A 22,482-nucleotide genomic window follows, 5' to 3' on the forward strand; every position below is an offset into this window, starting at 1 on the left:
GGTATAGTTGCTTTTTAAATTGTTATATCTTGTCTTTTAACATCTGAATTCAGATTGACAGATGGAACCCTACAACAGGTTTCTATCTCTCGTTTTGCTCAGCTTTCTTTCATCTCCTTCACCTTCCCTTTGACATCTTGATAGTCAGGAAAGGACAATACAGCTGGCAATGCAAATTTAAGCTCTAGGGAATTCCAATGGCAAAAGAATTTCATAATGGAGCGTTCTCTGTTGAGCATGTTCTGTCAAACAGCCCCGAGAACATTCCAGCTGGAGAATAGATGATGACACAGTGTCACTCTCATATCCATCCTGGAGTTTGCAGAGCTCTCTTTATTATCACCAGTCCCTTAGGGGCAGACTGAGGGCCAGTGAAGAATATGAAGCATTGGCTTTATGTGTGTGACCTCAAAGACTGGGAACTTGCTGTGCCACAGAGGGATTCATGTGCTCTGTAAGTGTAGCCTGAAGGAGGTGTATTGCAATAGTCCAGTGATGTGACAGTGAACCTGTACATGCCCTTTCTGTGATATTATGTGCTTATGCTGTATTTTCCAGTTCAGAAATTAAAAGTACAGTATTACTTCATCATTGCAATAGTGACCTATGTTAATGGAAGCTTTTCAGTTTCACGTTGTCTCTGAGAACTTAAAAAGCTTTTACTACATCCTTCTGTTTCTAACCTTACCTCCAAACTGCTACAATGAGGAAGCATTTTTGACAGTTTTGCAGCATTAAGTGTTTTGAAGAACTGATCTAATTTTTGCAAGCCTTGTGTGCTTCTCCTCCCCAGTGTAGAAATTCTCCTGTGCAATGAACCCTTACTGGGTGCTGTTGAGAATACATTGATATATTATTCTTGACCACCTCTGTCCAATCCCTGAAAAGGTTGGGAAACAGAAAAAGTTTGTCTTTTATTTCCTGTCTCCTGCCATGACATTTCATATGTGGGTGCACAGATTGAGCTGCCCACAGTAAACCAGTGGATTCTTACTGACACTCCCAGTAATAAAAGTGTTGGCAAAAGGTTGAGGACAGGGTGTGGAGTTTCCATATGTAGGAGAGTGAATGAAAACTCATTCCTTTCACTGTTGTTCTTTCTGTTCTTTTTCGCCTGTCAAGGAGTGGTGTAAAACATCAGGCACGGCCAGCCTATTCCTTGAACAATGCTTAATGTTCTCTTTTTGTTTGTGGCACTACCTGGAATGCTTGGATTGGACTTCTGTTGTCACAGAACAAAATCCTTTATTAAAACAGCTGCTTGTTTAGACTTTGAGTGAGTTGGAGACATTGATTTTAGTACTTCAGATTATCTGGAGTCCCTCAATAAAAACTGTAACAAGGTGAACTTGATCAGTGTTTACAGTTCTTTATAGTCATTAGTGGTCAGGCTCCTCTCTTTCCCCACCCTCTTTTGGACAAGACTTAAGATATCATATTTCACTGGAAATAATGTGCTGGCCAATAAATAACTGTAGTTAAAGAATAGTTCAAGATCAGCCAAGAAGAGTAACAAACTTTTGTACTGGATGGTGAATAGACATAATGAACAAATAGTGGATGCATGTGCAGGAATTTGGGTCCAGATCAGCAGCTGGTGAAAATTAGCAAAAATGTATTGGAATTACTGGTGACTGTTATTCCAGCTGTTACTCCATCATTGTAAAACTCCAGTTTTCAGACAAATCCATGCCTGAAATTAGTATCTCAATTTCCTTGTCTGTTGAGTATTGAAACTTGCCAGTCTGCTTGTGTAATGGAGTCCTTAGAAATACACATTTTTTAAATGTGGATCACATAGTAAGGTGTGCAGTTGGGGAGATTTTAAATGTAATTACAGACATTAGGGTGAACACAGTTTTGTGTGTTTTATCCCGGGCTGTGAAGCTACAGTACTGAAAAGTAGAGCACTCTGCAATCCTGAATACAGATTTAGCAAAGGGGTGCAAATTTCTTTTTAAATATATGATTGATTTACATGAAGTATTGTATTTTTTTGAGGAAAAATCAGATCACTTAGAATATCAAAGCAATTTCTGAATAGTAGTGTGCAAAGAGAGTCATTTCCCCCCTCTTTTTTTTGTTTCTTTAAGCTGAGCCAGCCTGCATTTGCCAATGTTGCATGAAGGAGAAAAAATGTTGGCTGAGTTAAAGTTCCTGTTGCTAAAGAATTTGTTTCTTTGAACATGCAAAGTTTGCAGAGGGGAGTAATATAAACAGACTGTCTTCCACTTCACCAGGCAATAATGCAAAATTCTGCTTAATAAACTCTCATAATTCTCCTATCTGCTGATTCTCTAAGGTTTGTGTTACTTTCTCAAAAATCTATAGATTAAGTTTATCCAGACTTCCCACTTAAACGAATAGTTGGAGCTTGAGATTGTCACAGAGCACTTCTGACCTTTAGACTAATATTTTCTTTTCTTCAAGCAGACATTGAACAGGATTATGTCCAAGTATCCTGCTGAGTTTAATCAGCTTCAACCAGAAGGGGGCCTCTGTTATTTTGCAATTTGTAATTCACGCTTTAGAGACACATATATCTTTAGAAATGAAGGTGTGTTGAGAGGTAGAGATTGTGTAGGAGTGATGTGGTGCTGGGAGTTGTGACCCTGCATTGCAGAGATCAAGGACATGGACATTGTTCCATTTGCAGTTGTTGGTACCTGTGTGGTTTGTGTAAATTAAGGAATGTTACCTGTGATTCTACAGTGCTTGAGTGTCTTATCATTCATCTCCAGGACCAACACACTGAGAGACCACAGTTACAATTTTTAATTTTTTTCCTTCCCTTGCCTTGGGCAGAAATTGTACAAGACCTGTCGGATGATGCAGGAGAGGATCATGGAATTGTTGGTGACAGTGGAGAATGAAGATGTAATTGTTGAGCTAATACAAGTAAATGAAGATCTGAATAATGTCCTCCTGGGACATGAAAGGTAAGTGCAGGACCTCTCTCCTCACATTTGGAATCCTACCTGAATAAATACACTTATTGGAGAGATGCTCCCTATGCCTATTGTTGATCCTCCCCATGGAGACAGATTTTATCCTAAAATTCAGAAAAGAAATATGATTGTAAAAAGAGAAAATTATGTATTTTCTGCCTTCTAAACACCTCAGAAATGGTTCTGGAAAGTAGTTAGGAAACATTAGAGTGGTGTAAAGCAAGTTAACAGCATAGGCAGGAAATCAGATGGAGGCACACAAAAATAATTTGGAATTTGACATCCCTTTTTGGCACAGTCCAGTGAATTTGTCAACAACTGCTCCAAATCCTTTGGTGCTGGTGCTTATCTCTGTTAAGTGTCTGTGCTTCCAGAAAAGAATACTTGTCCTCCTTCCTAAACAGTTTTGACACCTTTACTGCGGGAATTGGCCATAGAGCAGCCTTCTGCCTCATTGCATACTTAGGAGAGTTGCTTGCTGTTCTTAGCTGGATTGAAACATAGTGTTCTGCTTGTCTTAGAGAAAATGTTTCTCTCTTTCACACATGAAAGCACAGCAGTACTCCTGTTGACATCCTGGGTATTTGTCTGTTAATGGCGCTGGTAGCGTGACTGGATGCTGGCAAAACTGAAATTAGTTTTCAACTTAAAATTCCAGTGTTGCTCCCCAAAATATAATATGAGTATACTTATGGAGAGTGTTCTGATTTAATAGGAGATACCCTTCCATATTAAGAAGCTGATCTCTTCCATGGCTAAAGAGTGTTCTAGGAATCATTATGCATCAAGTGCAATTGTTTTGTATTAAATTTAGCAAATTTGTATAATTTAGTCATCTTTTCTTTTTAATCCTGTTCTGAGTGCTGCACTTAAAATATCAGTAATTCTTTTAAGTGTCAGGAATAAACTTTGGGCCTAATCATGACAATGTTAAGTTTTCATTTACTCTTTAATCTTGTTTACTGTAGTGTTGGTGGATTTTACAGCAGCTGTCTTGAAAAAACTGTGTGATCACTTCCTTTAGGAGGTTTTTCCTTTGAATAAGCAAAAAAGGAATTTTATTCAGCTTTCGTGTAAATCCACTGAAGTCAGATGTGGGCTTACATTTTTGTTACAAGTGATGAATACTGTTAAGGCCGGGAACCTCAAACTGTGAATAGGAGTTTGTGGATATAATTAAACAGATTCCTCACTAAAGATACAGTGATGGAAAGAATTATTAATTTGACAGAAAACTACTGTATTCTAGTAATGTAATGCTATGGTTTGTATGGTACAGGTCTTCCTGAGTGCAGATCCATTGCACTTCAGAGTAGATAAGTATAAAAACGTATCTGGTTAATTTTGTGTTGCATAAGATTTGTTCTTTGTATTTCCCTCTGAACAATGAGGTGTGTAAAGGGCCAGCTGATTTTAATGAGCTGCATCTGTTTCACACTGTGTGTGTTGTTGGAGGATGAGTTGTGCTGCATTTTCTGTTTCTGATTATTAATGTAGAATCCAAATTAAATCCAGAGCAATCTCAGCTGTGCAACCAACAGCTCATGTGTGTAACAGTGCCTCCCTCTAGTGTCTGCAGCTTCTTGGTTCTTTCTTGATTTCAGATAAATACTTTCTGCTCTACAGTTGGAAAGGTTTTTTTACTGTTTCTTTATGCATCTATACTCTTTTTCTGGGCCTCCCTAGTACAGTGACCCTGAATAGCACATGCAGTTGGATAAACTGTCCATATGTCTGTCCAGGCAACTCAGGGCTCCTGGTGCTGAAACACAGTGACCTTCCAGATGTTCAGTGTCACCTGTGTGGGTCTGCTCTGGACCCACAGTAGCACTGTTATCACTCCTAGAACATACATATTTATGCAGATGGATTTTTTTTTTGTTTGTTTCCATTTTTTAAAAAAATTATTGCAAAGGGCTGTGTGCCAGAACGGGTGTGTGGGTTGTCCTGGGAGAGCATGAGGGAATGCCCAGAACTCTGAGGACAGAAGGCTTCCTGGGACTCAGCTGGAAGTGTTCTGGCACACTAGGAAGTTACCTGCCTAGTGTGAACAGAGACAAACTGTCGGAACTCAGGGCATCCCTTTGGGTGTCCAGAGTTGCTGGGACCCCTGCCAGGGGGCTCAGAGACCCTGGCACACAGCCCAGAACACCTGTGGGTTTGATTATGACCCGTGGAGCAAATTATCAGCTTTGTATGAAGACCTGAAAGCCACAGAAGTTTAAGCAGTGTAATAATAAAATTATCACTAGGTGAAAAAGTAGATTTTGGGGTTTTTAGAATAGGGGTTTTGGGAACAAGATGGAGAGACTTGGGCATGTCCAGCCTTTCTTCTTCTTCTTCTCTACCTCCATCTTCTGCTGTGATATTGGTACTTTTGGATTGGTTTAGAGTAGAAACTCACTGTCTAACATAGGTGATAGGTATTGGAAAGTAATTGTAAACGTGTTATACGTAGTTTGTAGTATAAAGAGATAACACCGCCCTGAGGGCAGTCAGTGTGTCTGGAATTGTCCTGCTGGACAGACCTTGGCAGGGCAGGAGAAAAATTTTTATAGATAAAATACAATAAGAGCCCAAGAACTGAAGAACTCCGACTCATTCTTCGAACGTGTGGGCCAAAACAGAGACTGTTCACGTGTTCTCTTCTGAGAACAAACCACTGTCAGAGGAGCCTTGGTTTTGTTTAGGAACAAGCAGATGGCTGTCTCCAAATGTGAGGCCAGGAAAAAACCAGCTGGTGTTGGTTGTAGGAGATACCAGGACCACAGCCCTGGAATGGGAGTCAGATGGCCCATAAAGCCAAGTGCCCCAGAGACAGCACCTGGAGTGCTTGTTTGGAGTCTTTTGAGAATCAAAAGTTGATTATAACTGGTTTCATATTCTTCTGAAGCACAGCACAGGAATGTAAGAATGAACATTCAACTCTGCACCTTCAACAGGTTCTCACGGAACAGAGTTCGTTTCCTGGAGAACCAGAGGATACAGCGGGAGCGGGAGGAGGTAATTAAGGATGAGCTCCTGAACTGCAGGACTGCAACCATTCCTTTTGCTCTTCCTTGTCAAAAATGCACTTCTGATCCATGCAGAATTTTATTCTCTAGTTGAGAGGTACAGGAGACAGCAGAGTGACGCTACTCTTACTGATTTTTCTAAAGTCTCAGTTGCAGAATTTCATGCAAATTCATGTAACTAAAGTAGCAAACAATGTCAAATGCAAGAGGGAAGCTTGGGCATGAAAAATGGGAGACAGATTTATTCAAATGCTGATTTATTGCCTCTCCAGCTAAGCACAATTATCTGCCATGCGAAAAATGAGAAACCATAGGTTCTTTTCATTTGTTTCCTGTTAATGATCCAGAGACTGAAATACTGCTGCACTTTGAGAATTCACTTCTATTGATTTTTTTCCTGAGTCAAAGCTTTTTCTGAATTGTGAACAATGGCTTGTAGCAAATCTTTAATGACTGTCCTTTATTGATTGATAATTATGGTTGTTAATTATATTGCCCAAAGTAGTTTTGCACATGTTTTGCCTTCTTCTAAGCCATAATTGTGCAGTCATCTGGGACTCAACATGAAAATGCATTGTGAATGCTGAAATACTGCTGACAATTATTATAAAAAGGTAGAAGATGGTCTTGTTTTCCTTGAAAAGCCACCATTACTACATTCTGATTATGTAGGTGGATGGCTTTGCTTGATGGTTCCACTGTTGGGTTAGTTAATAATTCAAATGATGCAGTCTGTGCATTTTTGTATTATTAAGCAGACTCTGAGTTTAAAATGCATCATCTTTTATTTATTTATTTTTCATCTGGTGTTACCAAACCTGTATGAGTCAAGCATGTGGTTTTATTAAACCTTTGGCTGGCTATGTTTTAAATTCCAACACATTCACAGGAGAAAGGAAGGGAGCTCTTTTCTATGTCCTAGGAAACATTATTGTGGTTTTGATTTTTTTTTCTATCCAAAAAGGGACTGGAAAAAATCAATCTCCTAAGTACATATCAAATCTCATTAACACAAGTAAGTAGCATGAAAAGAATTGTATAGGATTGATCAGAAAATCAATATCAAACCTGTATCTAAACGTTCAGAATGGCTTTATAGAATTGAATCCTTTCTATTTTCTACTTCAGAACTGGTTTTCTTTATTTTTTGAAATTGTTTTTTTCTGAAGTGCATATTTTATTTCATTAGCTACATTTCACACACACAGAGTCCTGATCTTCTCTTATACTTAACAATTTTTAATATTAAGATTTTAAAAGTTAATGTTTTGTGAAAACAGCGATTTGCTTAAAACTATGCAAGTTTAAAAAAACAATGCAAATTCCTTAAAAAAAAACCAAAACAAAACACCAGGAAAAACCCCACATAACTTATTCTTTTTCAAATGTTAAGCTGTACAGGAAACAGCCATCTGCTCCCTCAAGTGATCTACTTGGCCTCTCCATAGATTCTCCATCTTCTGTGTCTGCAGTGGTGCAAAGGGACCCTGCAGTGTCTCCTTCAGGAAGTAAGTGGTGAAAGAAGTTCCCTTCCACTCTGATTCCCTAAAACCCACAAGAGGTTACTGGAGGAATCAAGAAGTTCCTTGTAAAGAAGAAAAAAAAAGATACTCCTTAACTTTAAGGATGTTTCTTAAATTTTCTTAAAAGGAGAATTGAAATGTGTTCATAGGAACAAAATTGTAAGATATTGTAAGGTTTCCTGTAATTTTTTTACAGTAATCTTTCTCCCCTTTTACATAGATTTGAGCAATAGAATATGGTCTGTTTTCTACTGCAATGAGCCTGTAAAACACTGTGGTAGCTGCTTGTCCTGTAGACTTGGCAGGAAGAAACAGGAGTTTTTTCAGGAGTGTTAGAAAGACTTGGCTTCAAGTACCCTGAATTACTATTTGCAGAAGCCCCTCCTTTACCTGCTTTAGGGAAGTCCATATACTAAAGCTAAAGGTGTGAATATCCCCCTGGGAATAATTCCCTAGATTTCCATTTTAATCCTTTACAAATAGCAACAAGAGTTTTAAGTGGTATCTATCATGTAGAGCTCTGCTGATGTTCTAAATATAGAGATAAATACCTTGGATCTAAGACTTTTCGGAGTCATTAAAACTTTGCCTTTCATGTGATAAACAGCAATCCATTTCAGAGCTGTATAGGCCTTCCAAACAAAAACTTTACTCCTTTAGTGTTCAAAGTACAAGTAGCTACTTTTGCATAATAATGTTTAAATTACCATTAATTATCACTTTGAATTTCAGATGGCCTATCTGCACACCCTGAAGATAAAACTAGGTCTCATCCATCAATTTACCCACAGCTGGATTCAGCAACTCCTACAAAAGCTCAGCAGTCCCTGTGAGTAGTCTCTTATCAAGGAATGGGAATGGATTACAGATCCTTAGGGGTATTAGTGCTCTATAATTCATCTAATGAGTATAAGAATCTCTGAGGACACAGATTTACTACTTTTACATATTAGTTCAGTAGAAAAAGTGAAAATTCCCTCTGTGCTAGACATTGTTTGAGAGGGTTCAAAATACACTTCCGCCTGCATCACTGTTTTGTCATAGATAGACATAAATGTACCTGACTTTTGGCAGGGAAAGGGAGAAACATGAAACAGGTCAGGAAAAGGGTTCAAGACAGGGGAGGTGTCTTTATAATTCATGTGCATGGGACACTGGTCCATCTGCCCATGCTGCTGCTCTCAGATGTAACACAGAGGAAAGACAGACCGGCCAAAAAATATTGGAACAATCAGAATAAACAGTTTTGATCGTTTCTTACTTATATTCAGTGTATTGCTCTCTCCTAGATTTGCAGCTGAAGCACAAAGCAATAGTTTAAGCAGCCCAGCTGGACACACATACAGCAATGTGAACATCTATAGCAATGTGAGTAATACTAACGTTCGGGATGATCATTCTTGTCTGGCAGCTGTCAAATGAGAACTTCTGGATTTACCCCAACTGCAAAGATGCAAAGGTCTCTTCTGTAGCCCTTCTCCATACCTCAGGGAATTTTCTACTGGGTAATACCTCAGGGAATATTCTACTTGGTAACTAGGTCAACTTTCCTCTTTTGCTGCCACAGATCCTAATGTGGAAGCCTGTTTCCTTGGGTCCAGCACAATCCCAGGGGAATTTGCAGAAAGCTCTTGCTCTATTATTTAATTTGTTGCTATGCAAAGCAAGCTGAGCTCTCCTCCTGTTGCCATGATGTTACTCTGGTGTAGTTTCTATCACAAATAAGATATTAAAAACAAACATACAAAAAAACCCCAAAACCCACAAACCCCCCACAAAAACAAAGCCCACAAAAAAGTCACTTAAACCCCAAGTACAGTGCAGGGCAAATGTCATGCTGCAGAGAAACACCCATGACAGAAGGAATGGAAAGAGCCTGAAGGGACTTAGAGATAATGTTATGAAGGCAGTATGAAATAGAAAAGATGAGAAGCAGCTCCCAAACAAACATGCATAGTCCTTATTTTAAACTGCAAATAAAAGCAGATGTTTGAACCTGTGTGGTGGAACAAGTAACACAGAAGTAAGTTATACACATGTGCTATAGAAGACTAAGTGTTGCTTTGAAGGTTGTATGGAGAATGAAGATTAATTGGGTTGCTAACTGTTGGCCTTGGAATTTTACCTGCAGTAGTCAGAGAGTTTAAAGATAAGCCAGCAATTATGTAAGTTAGGTCAAACCGGTCCTCATGGAACAATCTGTTTATGCATTGTTTTGCTTGATGTCCTTAGTTGACGACTCTTTTAAGCCCAGTGCCTCTGAACCCAGTAAATCTGCAGGCTGGACAGACTGTGTCATCAAATGGACCATCACCAGCAGGTAATAAATACTGCAAATCACCTCTTTCATGTTTCTTTTTCTTGTTAGAACTTAAGGCCTTTACATAATGGCTGTCAGTGACTAGGAACAGCAGGAAGCATCGATCAAGTCATATTGCTCATGGATTCCATTACATATCTGTCCATTTTAGCAGCTGAATCTGTAGCAGATAATGTGCTACTTTTGGGAAGACACAAAAAAACATGCAGTAATCCTGCTTTTCATTCTCATTTGAATCTGGGTGTGTCTGTCTCTCTTTACAGCTACATCAAAGAACAAGTCACAGTCGCCTCATTACTATGAGATAATGGAATTCGATCCCTTGGCTCCCACTGAGTAAGTAACTTTTAAAATAGAATTTTAAAATTCTGTTACCAAAGGCAAAACGGCTTTTTCTTCTGAGAGGAAAACCAGACCACTCTACTTAGGCTGAGGTAACTGACCAGCTGCATCATTGATGTAAATGACGGTGGCTGCATTTTGTATGTTTTCTTCAAATATTTCTGGCATAACCAATTAAGGAACATACTATAGCGTGCTCATTAACTGGCATCTGTAAAAATGGAAGAGTAATGCTCTATCAAAATTACTAAAATGTTATCCAGTGATACAGAAAGGTGAAGGAAATATAGTCAGGGTCCTGCTGGAGGTGGCTGATTGAACTTCAGCACTGGTAGTTCTGGAAGAAGGTAACCAAAGGAATTCCTGTTCATAGCAATTGTGTTTTTTAAAGAGTGTTTTTCTACTGCATATGAAAAAAATCCTTAATTTAAATATAAACTACAAAAGGGAACGGATGCTGTGTCTCTCCAGAAGACCAAAATAATGAGACAGCAAACTAATACAAAACCTAACAGATGGCAGAACTCCCCTTTCTAACACTAAATTGCAAAAAAAAAAAAGTTTGAGCTATCTGTACAAAACTTATTTCTAAGGAGCCACTGTATTTTGAGATAGGGAAATCTCAACAAAGCTTCCATTGTTTTTTTTAATTAGTGCAGTAATTGCACAGTGATGAATTTGCCTTTTGTGTTCTGCAGTCCTGTTCCCAAACTTGTTTGAACAAAAGTGACAGTATCCAGAGGTTCCTTGTTAAATGTACAATCAGATAATCAGACCAGGGTTGGCTCTTTGTTTCCATGGAGACCTGGGCATCCTGCAAGGGAAGCTACACTGTAAACTTTGGGCACGATTTCCCTGGTGCCATTTGTCAAAATGAAAAGTGATGTAGGAGTCACCCTACTCCTCCTCTTTCAGAGCTATTTATGAAGAAATTGATGTTGTGCTGAAGACAGAAGTTAAAAAGAACATGGACTGAACATGGAGGTGGAATCCTTTCCTGAACACTCTCTAGTGCTGGTCCTGTGCTGTAACTACAAGTGAATAACAGAAGACGTTTTGCATTTTGACACAGTAATTAGTGTTGGAGTACTAAGCTGTGTGCAAGTTGAAGAGTTACTTGGCTCCACACCTTGACAATTTGTCCTAAATGTTCAGCTGTGAGTTCTTCAAGGTCACTTGCGTGGTTATTTTAAAGTATTTGGTGTGCCTGTAAAATGTGACTTCCAAATTCACCTGTGTATGAAGACTTGACACCTGGCACAAGTAAAAAAAGCACATTCACAGAAACTGCAGAATCCAGCTTCTCTTTTGGCCTCACTGCTATGTTCATCTCCCTAGAAATCTATAAGGGCGTTTTGAGATATAATTTTTTTCCCCTAAAATTGGCCTCTTAATAGATGTCTGAAGATGTGCAGCATTACTTGCCTACATCCTTAATACAGATTTTCCTTTATTATTTTCTTCCTAAAAACCCACACTATCTTGGGAAGAACCAAAGCTGGGACACAAAGTGCTGTCATCAATAATTAACAGAACAGGAAAAAAACCTGCTTGTTCCTGTGTTGTTGTTGCTTTTCTTTACGCAGTAAATATTGGAGGGGGATCAGTTGTTTCTTTCAATATTCCTGCCCTGCAGAGATTCTTTTGGTGAGGGAAAAATTAATCATCTACAATGCAGATGAGCAATAGTTATCCATTTACTTTAATTGTTTAATCCTGTTAATAACTGTTTTATCTTTTAGTAAGTGCCTTATCTATTTTAATGCTGAATGTAAACTGTGCACTTTAACAGGTATAGTTCTCTGAATTTATAGCTGATAAAAAATTTGAGAACTTAGTTAATATTCATACCAGATAAGCTAATTTTTTGTGAAATAACTGCATTTTAAACATTCCTTATGTTAACTGTTTAAGGATAAGAAGTTCTCAGCTGCTTTTGCAATTTTTATAGCATAAAATTCCAAATAAAAGCAAATGCTTACTGAGAAGTAAACTCATTGCTTCCAAGTTTTTCTCTCTTTGTGTATTCCCTGAAATATCAATGTAGGTAGCATTGGAAGTATTTTAGTGTGAAACTGTGCAGTTTGCTGCAGGACCATTAGAACAACTTCCTTCTATCCAAAACACAACCTCGAAGGAGTCTGGGAGTTTTTTAATTTGAGGTGAAAAGGTGAGTTGCTTTACTCTCATTTGTTTTTGCTAATTTGTAGTGGTCTGGACAGCAGCCTGAGAAGACAGCTGAAAATAGGATTGGAGGCGGATTGATTTAATTTTTCCCCTATAGCTGGGTTGTATTGGCAGAACCCACACAGTGAAGGGTAACAAATCAAACTGGGCTGTTGCAGTGTAATCCATAATGGGCGACTGCTGACGGAACCTCTCCGTGTTTGCAGCAGCACAACGCTTGTCGGGTTAGCAGGGTGACCCCAACGTCTGGGAAGAAGGATGCATCTGACTCCATGATATCAGAAGGCTAATTAATTACTTTATTGTACTATATTACACTACATCTAAACTGAAACTGAACAAGAACTCAACTGCACAAAATCTTGTGACTGTCTCCTGACTGAGCGTCACGACACAGCTTGCAGAGACTGGTCAAGAAAACAAAACACACCAGAATCCAATTATCAGATTCCTTCAGGTAAATAATCTTCCAGCACATTCCACATGTTCACAAAAGAACAGGAGCAACAAATTGTTTTGATCATTCTCTTCTCTGCTTCTCTCAGAAAATGTGAATCCCACAAATGGTCACAGAGAGATGGAAGGGAATTGGCTAATGACCAAGGTTAGAGGTGGTGTTACAGAGGGAATGTGCTCAGTATCTGTGCAAATTTGGGCTTTCAAACTCAGGCAGAGAACCCACATTTTTATGGAACTGCCACTTGCCAGGGGCATACTCCTTTTCTTCTAAAGAAAGTGGCCAGAATAAAGCAATGTGTGGAGAACTGCCATAATCAGTTCAGCTTTCAGAAGGACAATGGACTAAAGAAAACTGAGGTAAGAAGTTGGGGGGTTTTTTTCCCCTAGCCTGGATTCAGAGATTTGTCTTGATGTTACTTTTATTCCCTGAAGCATACTGGATTTATAAAGCTTGCTGCTATCTTCATACAGATATATTTCACTTGTGTGGGCTTCATATGTTCTGCTGAATAAAATGCATTAGAGAGATGAAAGAATAAAAAGTTTTCATTAATAAACAGTGAAGCCCTGTATGTCATCCAAAATCTGTTTAACCAACACAAGTAATTGGTACAATAATGGATTTTAAAGATAGCATCCATTTATTTTCAAAAAAGCAGTTTTTGTGTAACTGTATGCAAATATAATTGAGACTTAAGTAACTGGAAGTTACCATTGCCTTTTCAGAGTCTAAGCTAACCAACATCACTCTTACTTTAGTGCATCTCTGCTGGAAGGTGTAGAAAGACATGGCCCAGCATAAGAGATACTGGCTGATACCAATTTCTGTCTGAAAATGAGCAGGCTACTTGAACTTGCTCTACAACTTGCTCCTGGTTTGCAAGGCAGCGATGAAGTGTTATTAGACCTACTGCACAGATAATGCCCAAAAGTTACATAAACACCACTTATGTGTTCTGGTGGTAAAAGAGTCCCCCTGGAGGGCTGCTGCACTGCTGAGCAGGCTCAGGCCAACTCAGCCCCTGACTGGGCTGGTCTTGGTTTTTGAGGAGACACCTCTGCTGTTCATTCAGCTGCAATTCGGAGCAGTTGTTATACCCTGCCCTACCCTCAAAGCATGTCAGACACAAGCAAGGCCTGTCTCCTGTGGAGGTGCCCAGTGTAGAGCCCTCTGCAGAGGCAAAGTGCACACAACAGCACCACACATACTTCAAATGAGTGGGACACAACACAGAAATAAGATGGTGTTTCCAAATGGAAGCCATCCCAGAGATCTGATGTGCTTACACTTAAAGTACTGTTCTCATGATAACAGCTTTAGAGCAGTCTGCTCTTACCAAATGAACTACTGATTCAGTAATAACATGAGAGGGTGCATCACCTTCTGAATCATCTTCTCCTCCTGTGCCAGGGAGGCTTACACAGAAATAGTAGTCTAACTTTGTTTAGTTATGAGATTACCTTAATTTATTATCTGGGTTTACCTTCTTCTAAAGTAACTGAACATGCAAGTTATTTTCCGGAGCCAGCAATGGAATTTTAGTTATCAACTGATTTTTTCTTCTGTATTTAAAAGAAGTTCTTAATTTATACATTGGTTTAAAAATTTGCCTTGTGGTATTCAGATAACATCTTACAAAAAGATGGCCTGAGAAAACCCTCTCTACTTCAGGAACAGTGTGTTCCCTTCCACTGTCTGATGAAGAAATACTATCCCTAAGAAATAGGGATACATTAAGTTGGTTTCCAAAAAAAAAATATATACATATACTTTCATAACAGCATGTGCCCATGGAGATTTAATAGTATAATTTCATAGTACTCCTGCAGTTTTTTCTTCCAAGGAAAAACAGCATCAAAACTGGCACTCAGATGTAGCAGAAGTCAGATTTTGTAGAGAAGGCCTGTTACTGATACCCAGGAAGTGGCAACTTCTGTCCTTCCTTTGCTTCAAAGAAGGTGTAAGAGAGAGTGATCAAATCAACTTTAGCCATTTTAGGGTCCTCTGCAAACTCTGGGTCAATGTAGAAAAAGACAGGCATGTCCACTTCCTCCTGAGGATTTAGCCTCTGTTCTTCAAAACAAAAACACTGCAGGTGGGAGGGAAAAAAATCCACAATTAGACAATAGTGATGATAAATTTTATCTCTGCCAACATGAAAGAAATCTTAATGGTTTAAAATAAACTCTCATTCCCTTTACACCCCTAAAATCCTGGGAAGGATCGATAAGATGAGCAACAAGACAGCAATTTTGTTACTGTCAAAATTTTGTTACTGGTGATATAGAAAAAAATATATTAGCTTTTAATGAAGTGTGTAAAGACATCAAGGAGCCAGGCCAGCTCACATCATTCTGCCTGCCCTCAGAGTGGTACTAAATAACAGAGATTTTGGAGCCACTCTGATGGGATGAGCAGCTTGATGTAAGGACAGTAAAGCTAAGAATGAATTGATGCACTTTATCATTTGAAAAAAACAAGGTATTTTCTTTAAATATTGGCATAGGAAGAATGTTGTCCAGGGTTAAAATGCAATTTATGGGTAACTGTTTTCTTTTGTGTAAAGGAAAATGCAATCTTTGCTTTGTTCATACTTACTTGTATTTTATTGAAATACTGTCCTGCTTCAAAGGGGACAACGTTGTAGGTGGAAATTCCAATTACTGGTTTATCAGTAGGATTTTTTGCTTTATAAAATGCCAGTGCAGTCTCTCCTGGTACCACCTGTGTGACATAATTGTACAGTGATTTTTATTTTTTTTTTTTAATTCACTGCAGCCCTCCACCCCTCAAACCAAGTTCTTTACATTTTATCTAGAATTAATTTTCGCTATTGCTGCTTCAAATTGGTTATTTCACAAATAGTTTTGATTACATGCAATTCAGCCATATTCAAAATTAAAAGCTTCAATACTGTTCTACGTATTTTTAATCTTACCCATTTTGCCTGAGTCTATTATTATCCTCAGCAGTTCAACAGCACACAGAGCATTTTAAATATGCAGATTTAGATATGGTGTGCATTTAATTTCTGAGGTTATTCTTTCAGTACTGGACTCAAACTATTAAGAAGCATAACTCCTTATTTTGAGAACTAATTTGAAACAGAAGAGTTAATTTGTGATTTTTTAAATATTAAAAAAAGTTCCTATAAGGATAGGGCAATAGGAGAAATGGTACAGATTTATATACGTTGTTATACTGTATATTGTTAAGTATATATACATACTTTTATGGTGTATGTACAACATGCATGTGGTGTATATACCATGAAGTATATACATAGTTTCAATAACTTTCAGTAGGTTTACGGGGTGGCAGAGGACCAGCTACACGCAATGTCCTGTAAAAAGGACATTGCAGTGCTGGAGCATGTCCAGCAAAGGGCAGCAAAGCTGATATAAGTTCTAGAGAACATGTCTGGGGTTGTTCAGTCTCAAGAAGAGGAGGCTCCAGTGGAACATCACTGCTCTCTGGAACTACTGACGAGAGCGTGTAGCGATGTGGGGATCGGCCCTTCTGCCGTGCCTGCACTGAGAGCACGAGAGGAAACGGCCTTGGGATGAGACAGGGGAGACTGCCATTACATATCAGAAACATTTTCCACTGTTGGTGTGGTCAGGCTTTGGGAAGGGCTGCCCAGGGAGGTGGTGGAGTCCCCATGGCGGGAGCTGCCCAAGAGGCGCTGGACCTGGTGTGGGTGCTGTGGTTTAGTGGTTACAGCGCCGGCTGCACGGTCGGACCGAGTGATCGGAAAGGTCCGACCGTACCCAGGGCTCTGCGCGGGGGGAAGGCGGTGACTCACGTAGATCTCGCTCTGCTGCGGTTTGAAGTTCCACTGGATGCTGGCGTGCGTGTCGGCGTTGAACGTGACCCTGATGAGCCGGTCCCGCACGGGCTCCATGCGCTCGATCCGCTCCGCGTCGCCCCCCGTGCCCGCCGTCCCGCCGAGCCCCGTGGCCTGTCAGGGAAGGGCAGTGAGGGCCCCGCGCCCGCGGAACCGGCGCCGGCCGCGGGCCCCTCGTACCTGGCAGTAGAGGCGGTAGAGCGGCACGGCCGCGTACGACAGCCCCACCATGCCCACGGCCGCCGCCGCGATGTAGCCCACGGCCGAGCGGTTCCGACGCCGCCACTCCTCCTCCTGCTGCCGCGTGAAGGGGTTGGAGCCCCGCACACCGCGGGTCCCGCAGAGCCCGGGCCGAGGCAAGGCCCCGAGCCGCAGCCCGCGGGCACAGCGCGCCCAACCCCGCCCGCACAGCGCCATGACCGCAGCGCGGGGGCTCTCGGGATGGGCGGCGGGGAGAACGGGGCGGGAAACGGGGCGGGACGGAGGCGGGAACAGGGCGGGAGAGAAGGAGGGAAAGTAGAGGGCGGGAGAGAAGGAGGGAAATTAGAGGGTGGGGGCGGGCCGAGTCGAGTCGCCATCCCATCATTGCCCTGTGGGCCCCCTCAGAGCGCGCTGAGCGAGGGGGTCCCGGCGGAGCCCCCCGTGCTCCCGCTTCGCTCGCCAGCGGGACGGCTCGGGTGCAGGTTGTGTACGAGGTAACTGGAGCAGCCCACAGGCCGGCGGGGTTCCACGCCTCCGGTCCCGCACCGAGTGGGCTGTGCTGGACGGGAGTGGCACCGAAAGGCCGGCCAGGAGCGGGGTCACCGGGAGGGCAGTGGTCCCGCAGGTACACCGCACCGGAGGGACCTGGTACCAGAGGCGTGACCCGGGTCCCGCAGATACCTCAGGTTGTCCTTCAGGTTATTCCGCGCTGGCGGCCCCAGGACGGGCGCTGGGTGCGGGGCTGCTCCGGGTGGTGCTTCCGGGGCCTGCAGTTTCTCCCCTATTGTAGACACTTGACACCGGTTGTTTGTTTGTTCCTTTTTGCTCCGGTGCTTTGCTTCTCGTTATTTTCATTTCTAGGGATTTGGTTTTGTTCAGGCAGAGGTACTGACGCTGCAGAGGTAGCGAGCGTTGTTAGTAAACAGCGGTAACCTGAGGACGGGCAGAGTCCGTCAAGTTCACAAACAATAGTTTTTCACACGGCTGGTGCCATGCACTGTAATAAAATTTGCTGTAGCAATACTTGAATTTACTACTTTAGAGCTGTGTCTCTCTTCTGTGGTGGTTCCAGTAAGGTGAATCACACAAGGACTGGCAGCTCCTGGTACTTCTTCATTTTCCACGTTGAATAAGAGAATGGTAAAGGCTCGGTGTAGCCATACTGTGTTATTTCCCCTGTCTTCAGATGACTGTTTTTTTGGCTCTTTAGTGAGCAAAACCTGAAAATGTTTACTGCAGGAGATTTGTGGCATTCCAACGTGGATTTAACATCTTTTTCACACAATAAGTACAGACATGCAGGAATTGGAGTGGTTTTTGGAGGCTCACACCACCTGGGGATTCTGCTGTATCTTGGCCAGGGTCCATGGTGTGACATTGGTGCCAGGAGCACCTGTGCTGCCTTTGCCTGTGTGTTAGGAGAGTTTCTTGCCCCTCTTGTTTTGGAAATAATTCCTGTTCTGGGTTGTGGCATGTGAGGGTTCAGCCATGCACCTCACAAGGTCAGGAAGATTTCCTACTGCTGATACAAACTGATCTTTTTTGCATTAATGCTTTTTTAGCACTTTCTGAAATGACTGTGGTTCAGTACATCCATGGTTGTATTTCCTGTCAACCTGTTGTATGTACTAATAAAAACACAATGTGAATTTCTGGGGCTTTTGCTACATTAGTGGTGTGTAAGCCCATTTTGTGTGTTTTGGCCTGTTCTACATACTTCATGTGAGAAGTTCAGAGACACTAAATACCAGAGTGTAAGTTAAAAAAACATGAGAAAACAAGACACACAAAACACCACTCCCTTTCCAAGTAACTTTACATGGGGAAAAAAGGGATTGTCTTTGCCTTCAGCAGTTATGTTGTATCATCCTAGAATTGTAATCTGTTTTTTTTTCCTATTTTAGAAGATTTTGATCCTGTAGGAGCCTGTTCTTCATGTGTCAGAGCTCTTAATTTTTAACTTTTATTTTAATAGTGCTTCTAAGAAGATGTCCAGTGCAGATCCCCTCACAAATACAGAGAAGGAGTAAGTACTTTTTTCCCTAGATGCAGAAATACAATTAATGGATTATAATATTAAAATTTTTGCAGTTTCTTTGGTAGGATCTTGTCTTGATGAAGACTTAAAGAAAAATAACTTTGATATTGAAATAGCCTGCAGTAATGTCGTAGGAAAGCTGACACCAACACCAGTGAATTTACACTTTAAGGAAGGAATTGTCCCTTAAGCTTTTCATTAATTTAATTGGCACTTGGTTAGGACTTGTTTTGTAGAGATAAAACCCTGCATAGAGATTTCTTAATTTAATGCTTCTGAATTATGAAAACATGCTTGTATATAGTAGGTCACTTCTTTGTACATCTGGGGTACCTGCAGTAGCATAAGACTAGAGGTTTTGTATTACAGTGCATTACTTTTTCAGATTACTCTGTTTCTATACCTTTAATATTTTATATGTAGTACTTAGGAACCATTATATTTTTTACCAATGTCACAGGATATAAAAAAATTATGTTCATTCTGTAAAACATAATCTTATCTACTTAGAAGTTGGATCAGATTCTAAATGTCAAACATGGATTCAGTCATGATTGAAAAGTGTAACTCCAGACCCTTTCCAAACTGCCAAATAACCACGCCAATGCTCTCATCAAAACCAGAATTAAAACCAGGCACAGGCAGCTCTTGCTGGACTTACCATGTTTGTTGTACTTGTGCAATAGAATCCAGTAAAGAGTATTCAGAAGAATAATAAAAAATTTAACATAGATTTAGAATTATGCCACCTCATAAATAATTTGATTGGTTAGAAAAGAAAACCCACAAAACATTCAAAAAGCTGACCTGCTTTTTACTGGGACCTGAAGAAGCCAAAACTCTGCTTGTCTGATGGAAATTCTATGTGATCACAAAGATACATCTTTCAGACAGCTGTGGCTTGCTAGAGTCATGTGAAAGATGAGTAGTTTACATGAGTAGTTCCTAGGTCAGTGTATTCCAAAGGTGGTTTTTCACATTAGAGATGAACAGGAAAGGCACCTAAAACTGCACTTCAGCTGCATACTGATGGCAGGCTGTCATTTTCTGTACTTTTATTTCTTGTAGGAGATGATGCTTCCAAGACTTGGTTATATGTTAACTGAGGTTTACCTGAACTTTAAATCATACCTTTCTTCTCTGTGCAGGGGGTTAGCTTCGAACCATTCATGCTTCTCCACAATTACAATGTTGCCTAAGTTTTTTTTAGGCTTAACAGTTGCCATATAATGACCCATGTTTTCTAGCCTAATCAGCAGAATGTATTTTGAATAATGAGTGGGTTTGGATGGATCACACTGAGTGCTCATCCATGATGTATGATACAGCATTCCTTTGCCTATGGTCCTTAAAATCTGAACTTGGGGTTAGGGAAGCTGAAAAGCTGCAGTTGTATCATGGATTTGTATAGGATTTTTGTAAAAGGCTTTTGGTTTGTTTATAACAAAAAAGATCTTGTGAATCGAACTTCCAAAGATTCTGGAAATCTTTTTGTCATCTGCTAAAATATCATGTAATCCATCTCAGTTGCTAAAGCATTGCAAAACTTCCCTTGGGAGAGGCAAGCTGTAGTTATAAATGTGGCTAGAATGGAATAGTTTTCCAGCTGTTTGGAAATGAATCTTACTTAACAACAGCTCTTGAACATTTAGTCTTACTTATTTATACTAAATTTCATGGAGTTTTGAATTACAATTTTCCTAGATCTTTCTGGAAGTAAAAAGTAATTTGTGTTCTTCTGAGCGTGTTCTTGAAAGGCAGAGCACTTGCAAGAGAAGCAATAATGCTGTCATTCATTAAAAGCAGCACAGCAACAGAATTTGAAGGTAAAGAGGGATAGAAGCCTTGGAGATGAGTTCAGGAAGCTGAACAAAGCACAGTTTACTTTGAAGAAGGGGTGGAGGAGCAATCTTCTGAACAAGTCATGTATTACTGGTAATAGCTAATAAAATCAGAGCAATAAGGTTAATACTACTTTATACCTGCTTAAATTGTGCAGAAGTTTGTTATGTCTGGTTTAATAAAAATAACTTTTTGCTTTTTAACAAGGAAATTGGAGAGCCTTGAGCCATGTGTTAATTGGGGGATTTCTATAGCAGAAAATGTGACGCTGGTTGGTCTGAGTGATGTATTTTGACAAATGCTCCTGATATTGATACCACAAATTGAACTCCACTGGTGTTAAATACAGAGCTCATTTTGTTGGAGAAAATCTATTGGTACTTTATCTTCTGTAACCTTGCCTAGAGCAAATCTAATTGAAATGAGGCTTACAATATCAATGGCTTTTCCGTAATGCCGGTAACAGCAGCAGAGTGAGCTGACTGAGGAAATGCTGCAAAGGGGCAAATTTCCGTCTCTGAATGGATGTGGTCACTGTGCCAGTGGGGTTTTTCACTATTTGGGAACTGGGAAGGCTGCTTTATGTTCCCATTTCCATCTCTGATCTGCTCCTTAATCTGTGGTGGGTCACTCTGCTCCTTCTGTGTGTGCATTGCAGGCTTTCAGGACTGACCACTCTCTATGAACGCTGTTCAGCAAGTTGTCTCTCAGCAAAGGCATCCTTTCCCCAGAAGGATTATCTGCTAATGAAACCACAGTCACTGCAGCTTTAAAAAAAAAAAAAAAAAAAAAAAAGTGCCTGAGATAAGCTTTTACATTCCTGGCATAGCCAGCCCTCCTGCTGCACCTCCAGGCCTGACAGATGCTGTCTGATCACAGGGCTGCTCCTGGCTAGAGAGGATTCACCTTTCTACTTAAAGCCCTCAGTGAACACAGGGTAGTAGGCTTTCATTTCAAGCTCAGTCATGTTATGATCTTTTGAGAGAGGGGGAGTAGTAGGGGTGCTTCTGTGGCAAGCCTGGAAGGAAACATTCATTAACCAAACTGGTGTCAATGATCAGAATTTCTGAAAATGTGCATTTCTCTGCAAGACCAAGTCTCCTGTCACAGGATCTGACCTCTGGGAACAAGGGTGATACATTTGACTTCTTAAACTACATTATTCGCAGTGTAATGACATAAATTTGGCAGTTTTATTTCCTTTCACAGAAAAGTACATGTCAGCTTGTATTTCTAGAGAAAATAAATAACCCAAGTTCTGTGTTGACTTTTGACTGCTGTATCTTGAAAGTCTAAAAATCAAGTTAGATCATGGCACAAGCCAGTACCGTGATTGAGAATGAGAAGTAATAGCATAATGGCATTTGTTTCATTAATACTCCCAGTCTGCTTTGTTGGCTTTCCCTTTTGTGTGGCTGTGCATAATGCAGTCTGCTAGGAAGATTGCTTTAGAAAGGTCATGAGTTACTGCTTTTGACCTTGTTTGCAGGGTGTATGTAAATAATTTTTAGAAGACCGGGAGGAAATAAGTTGCTTTTAATCATCGCATTTGCCTTTGGCTGCTGGATCTAGATTGCTTAATCACAGTGTAGTAAATTTTGTCCTTTGCATTTATCAATCTTTAAAGTTGCTCTAAATGGCCGTTTCAAAGAGAGAAAAAGTAAGCATTACCTCTCTAGGTGAATTAGTGCATGTGACGCAGAGGCTTTCAGAGAAGATTAAGTAGGCAGAACGCTCAGCTGGAGCTCTGTGTTTGGGTT

The 22,482-nt window shown here is 40.5% G+C and overlaps 3 protein-coding genes across 9 annotated transcripts in view; 2 read left to right on the forward strand and 1 right to left on the reverse strand.

Moving 5' to 3' along the window:
* TOM1L1 (target of myb1 like 1 membrane trafficking protein) overlaps nucleotides 1–12,140 on the forward strand; it is a 90,144-nt gene extending 78,004 nt beyond the window's left edge. For all 6 annotated transcript variants that reach the window (XM_071451295.1, XM_071451296.1, XM_071451297.1 and 3 more), the window contains 8 exons: nucleotides 2,806–2,939; nucleotides 5,891–5,951; nucleotides 7,356–7,470; nucleotides 8,218–8,314; nucleotides 8,775–8,853; nucleotides 9,718–9,805; nucleotides 10,069–10,141; nucleotides 11,063–12,140. In XM_071451295.1, coding sequence (XP_071307396.1) covers nucleotides 2,806–2,939; nucleotides 5,891–5,951; nucleotides 7,356–7,470; nucleotides 8,218–8,314; nucleotides 8,775–8,853; nucleotides 9,718–9,805; nucleotides 10,069–10,141; nucleotides 11,063–11,123 — 708 coding nt within the window. In that variant the 3' untranslated portion in view covers nucleotides 11,124–12,140. The remainder of the gene's footprint in view (nucleotides 1–2,805; nucleotides 2,940–5,890; nucleotides 5,952–7,355; nucleotides 7,471–8,217; nucleotides 8,315–8,774; nucleotides 8,854–9,717; nucleotides 9,806–10,068; nucleotides 10,142–11,062) is intronic.
* Nucleotides 12,141–12,612: 472 nt separating this feature from the next.
* COX11 (cytochrome c oxidase copper chaperone COX11) lies at nucleotides 12,613–17,112 on the reverse strand. The gene is made up of 4 exons (XM_071451300.1): nucleotides 16,822–17,112; nucleotides 16,600–16,755; nucleotides 15,393–15,518; nucleotides 12,613–14,883 (listed from the first exon to the last, which is right to left on the reverse strand). Exons 1-4 carry the CDS (start codon nucleotides 17,056–17,058, stop codon nucleotides 14,701–14,703), a joined length of 702 nt encoding a protein of 233 aa, XP_071307401.1. The 5' UTR covers nucleotides 17,059–17,112; the 3' UTR covers nucleotides 12,613–14,700.
* An 88-nt stretch (nucleotides 17,113–17,200) lies between these two features.
* STXBP4 (syntaxin binding protein 4) overlaps nucleotides 17,201–22,482 on the forward strand; it is a 79,634-nt gene continuing 74,352 nt past the window's right edge. The window contains exons 1-2 of one of the 2 annotated variants that reach the window (XM_071451365.1): nucleotides 17,201–17,336; nucleotides 18,818–18,868. In XM_071451365.1, the coding sequence (XP_071307466.1) occupies nucleotides 18,831–18,868 (38 nt within the window). In that variant the 5' untranslated portion in view covers nucleotides 17,201–17,336; nucleotides 18,818–18,830. The other variant, XM_071451366.1, reaches the window with a different exon arrangement.

This window comes from Agelaius tricolor, unplaced genomic scaffold (genome assembly GCF_023055355.1).
Source record: "Agelaius tricolor isolate 1412-34295 unplaced genomic scaffold, bAgeTri1.0.p SCAF_32, whole genome shotgun sequence".
NCBI classification, from domain to species: Eukaryota; Metazoa; Chordata; class Aves; order Passeriformes; family Icteridae; genus Agelaius; species Agelaius tricolor.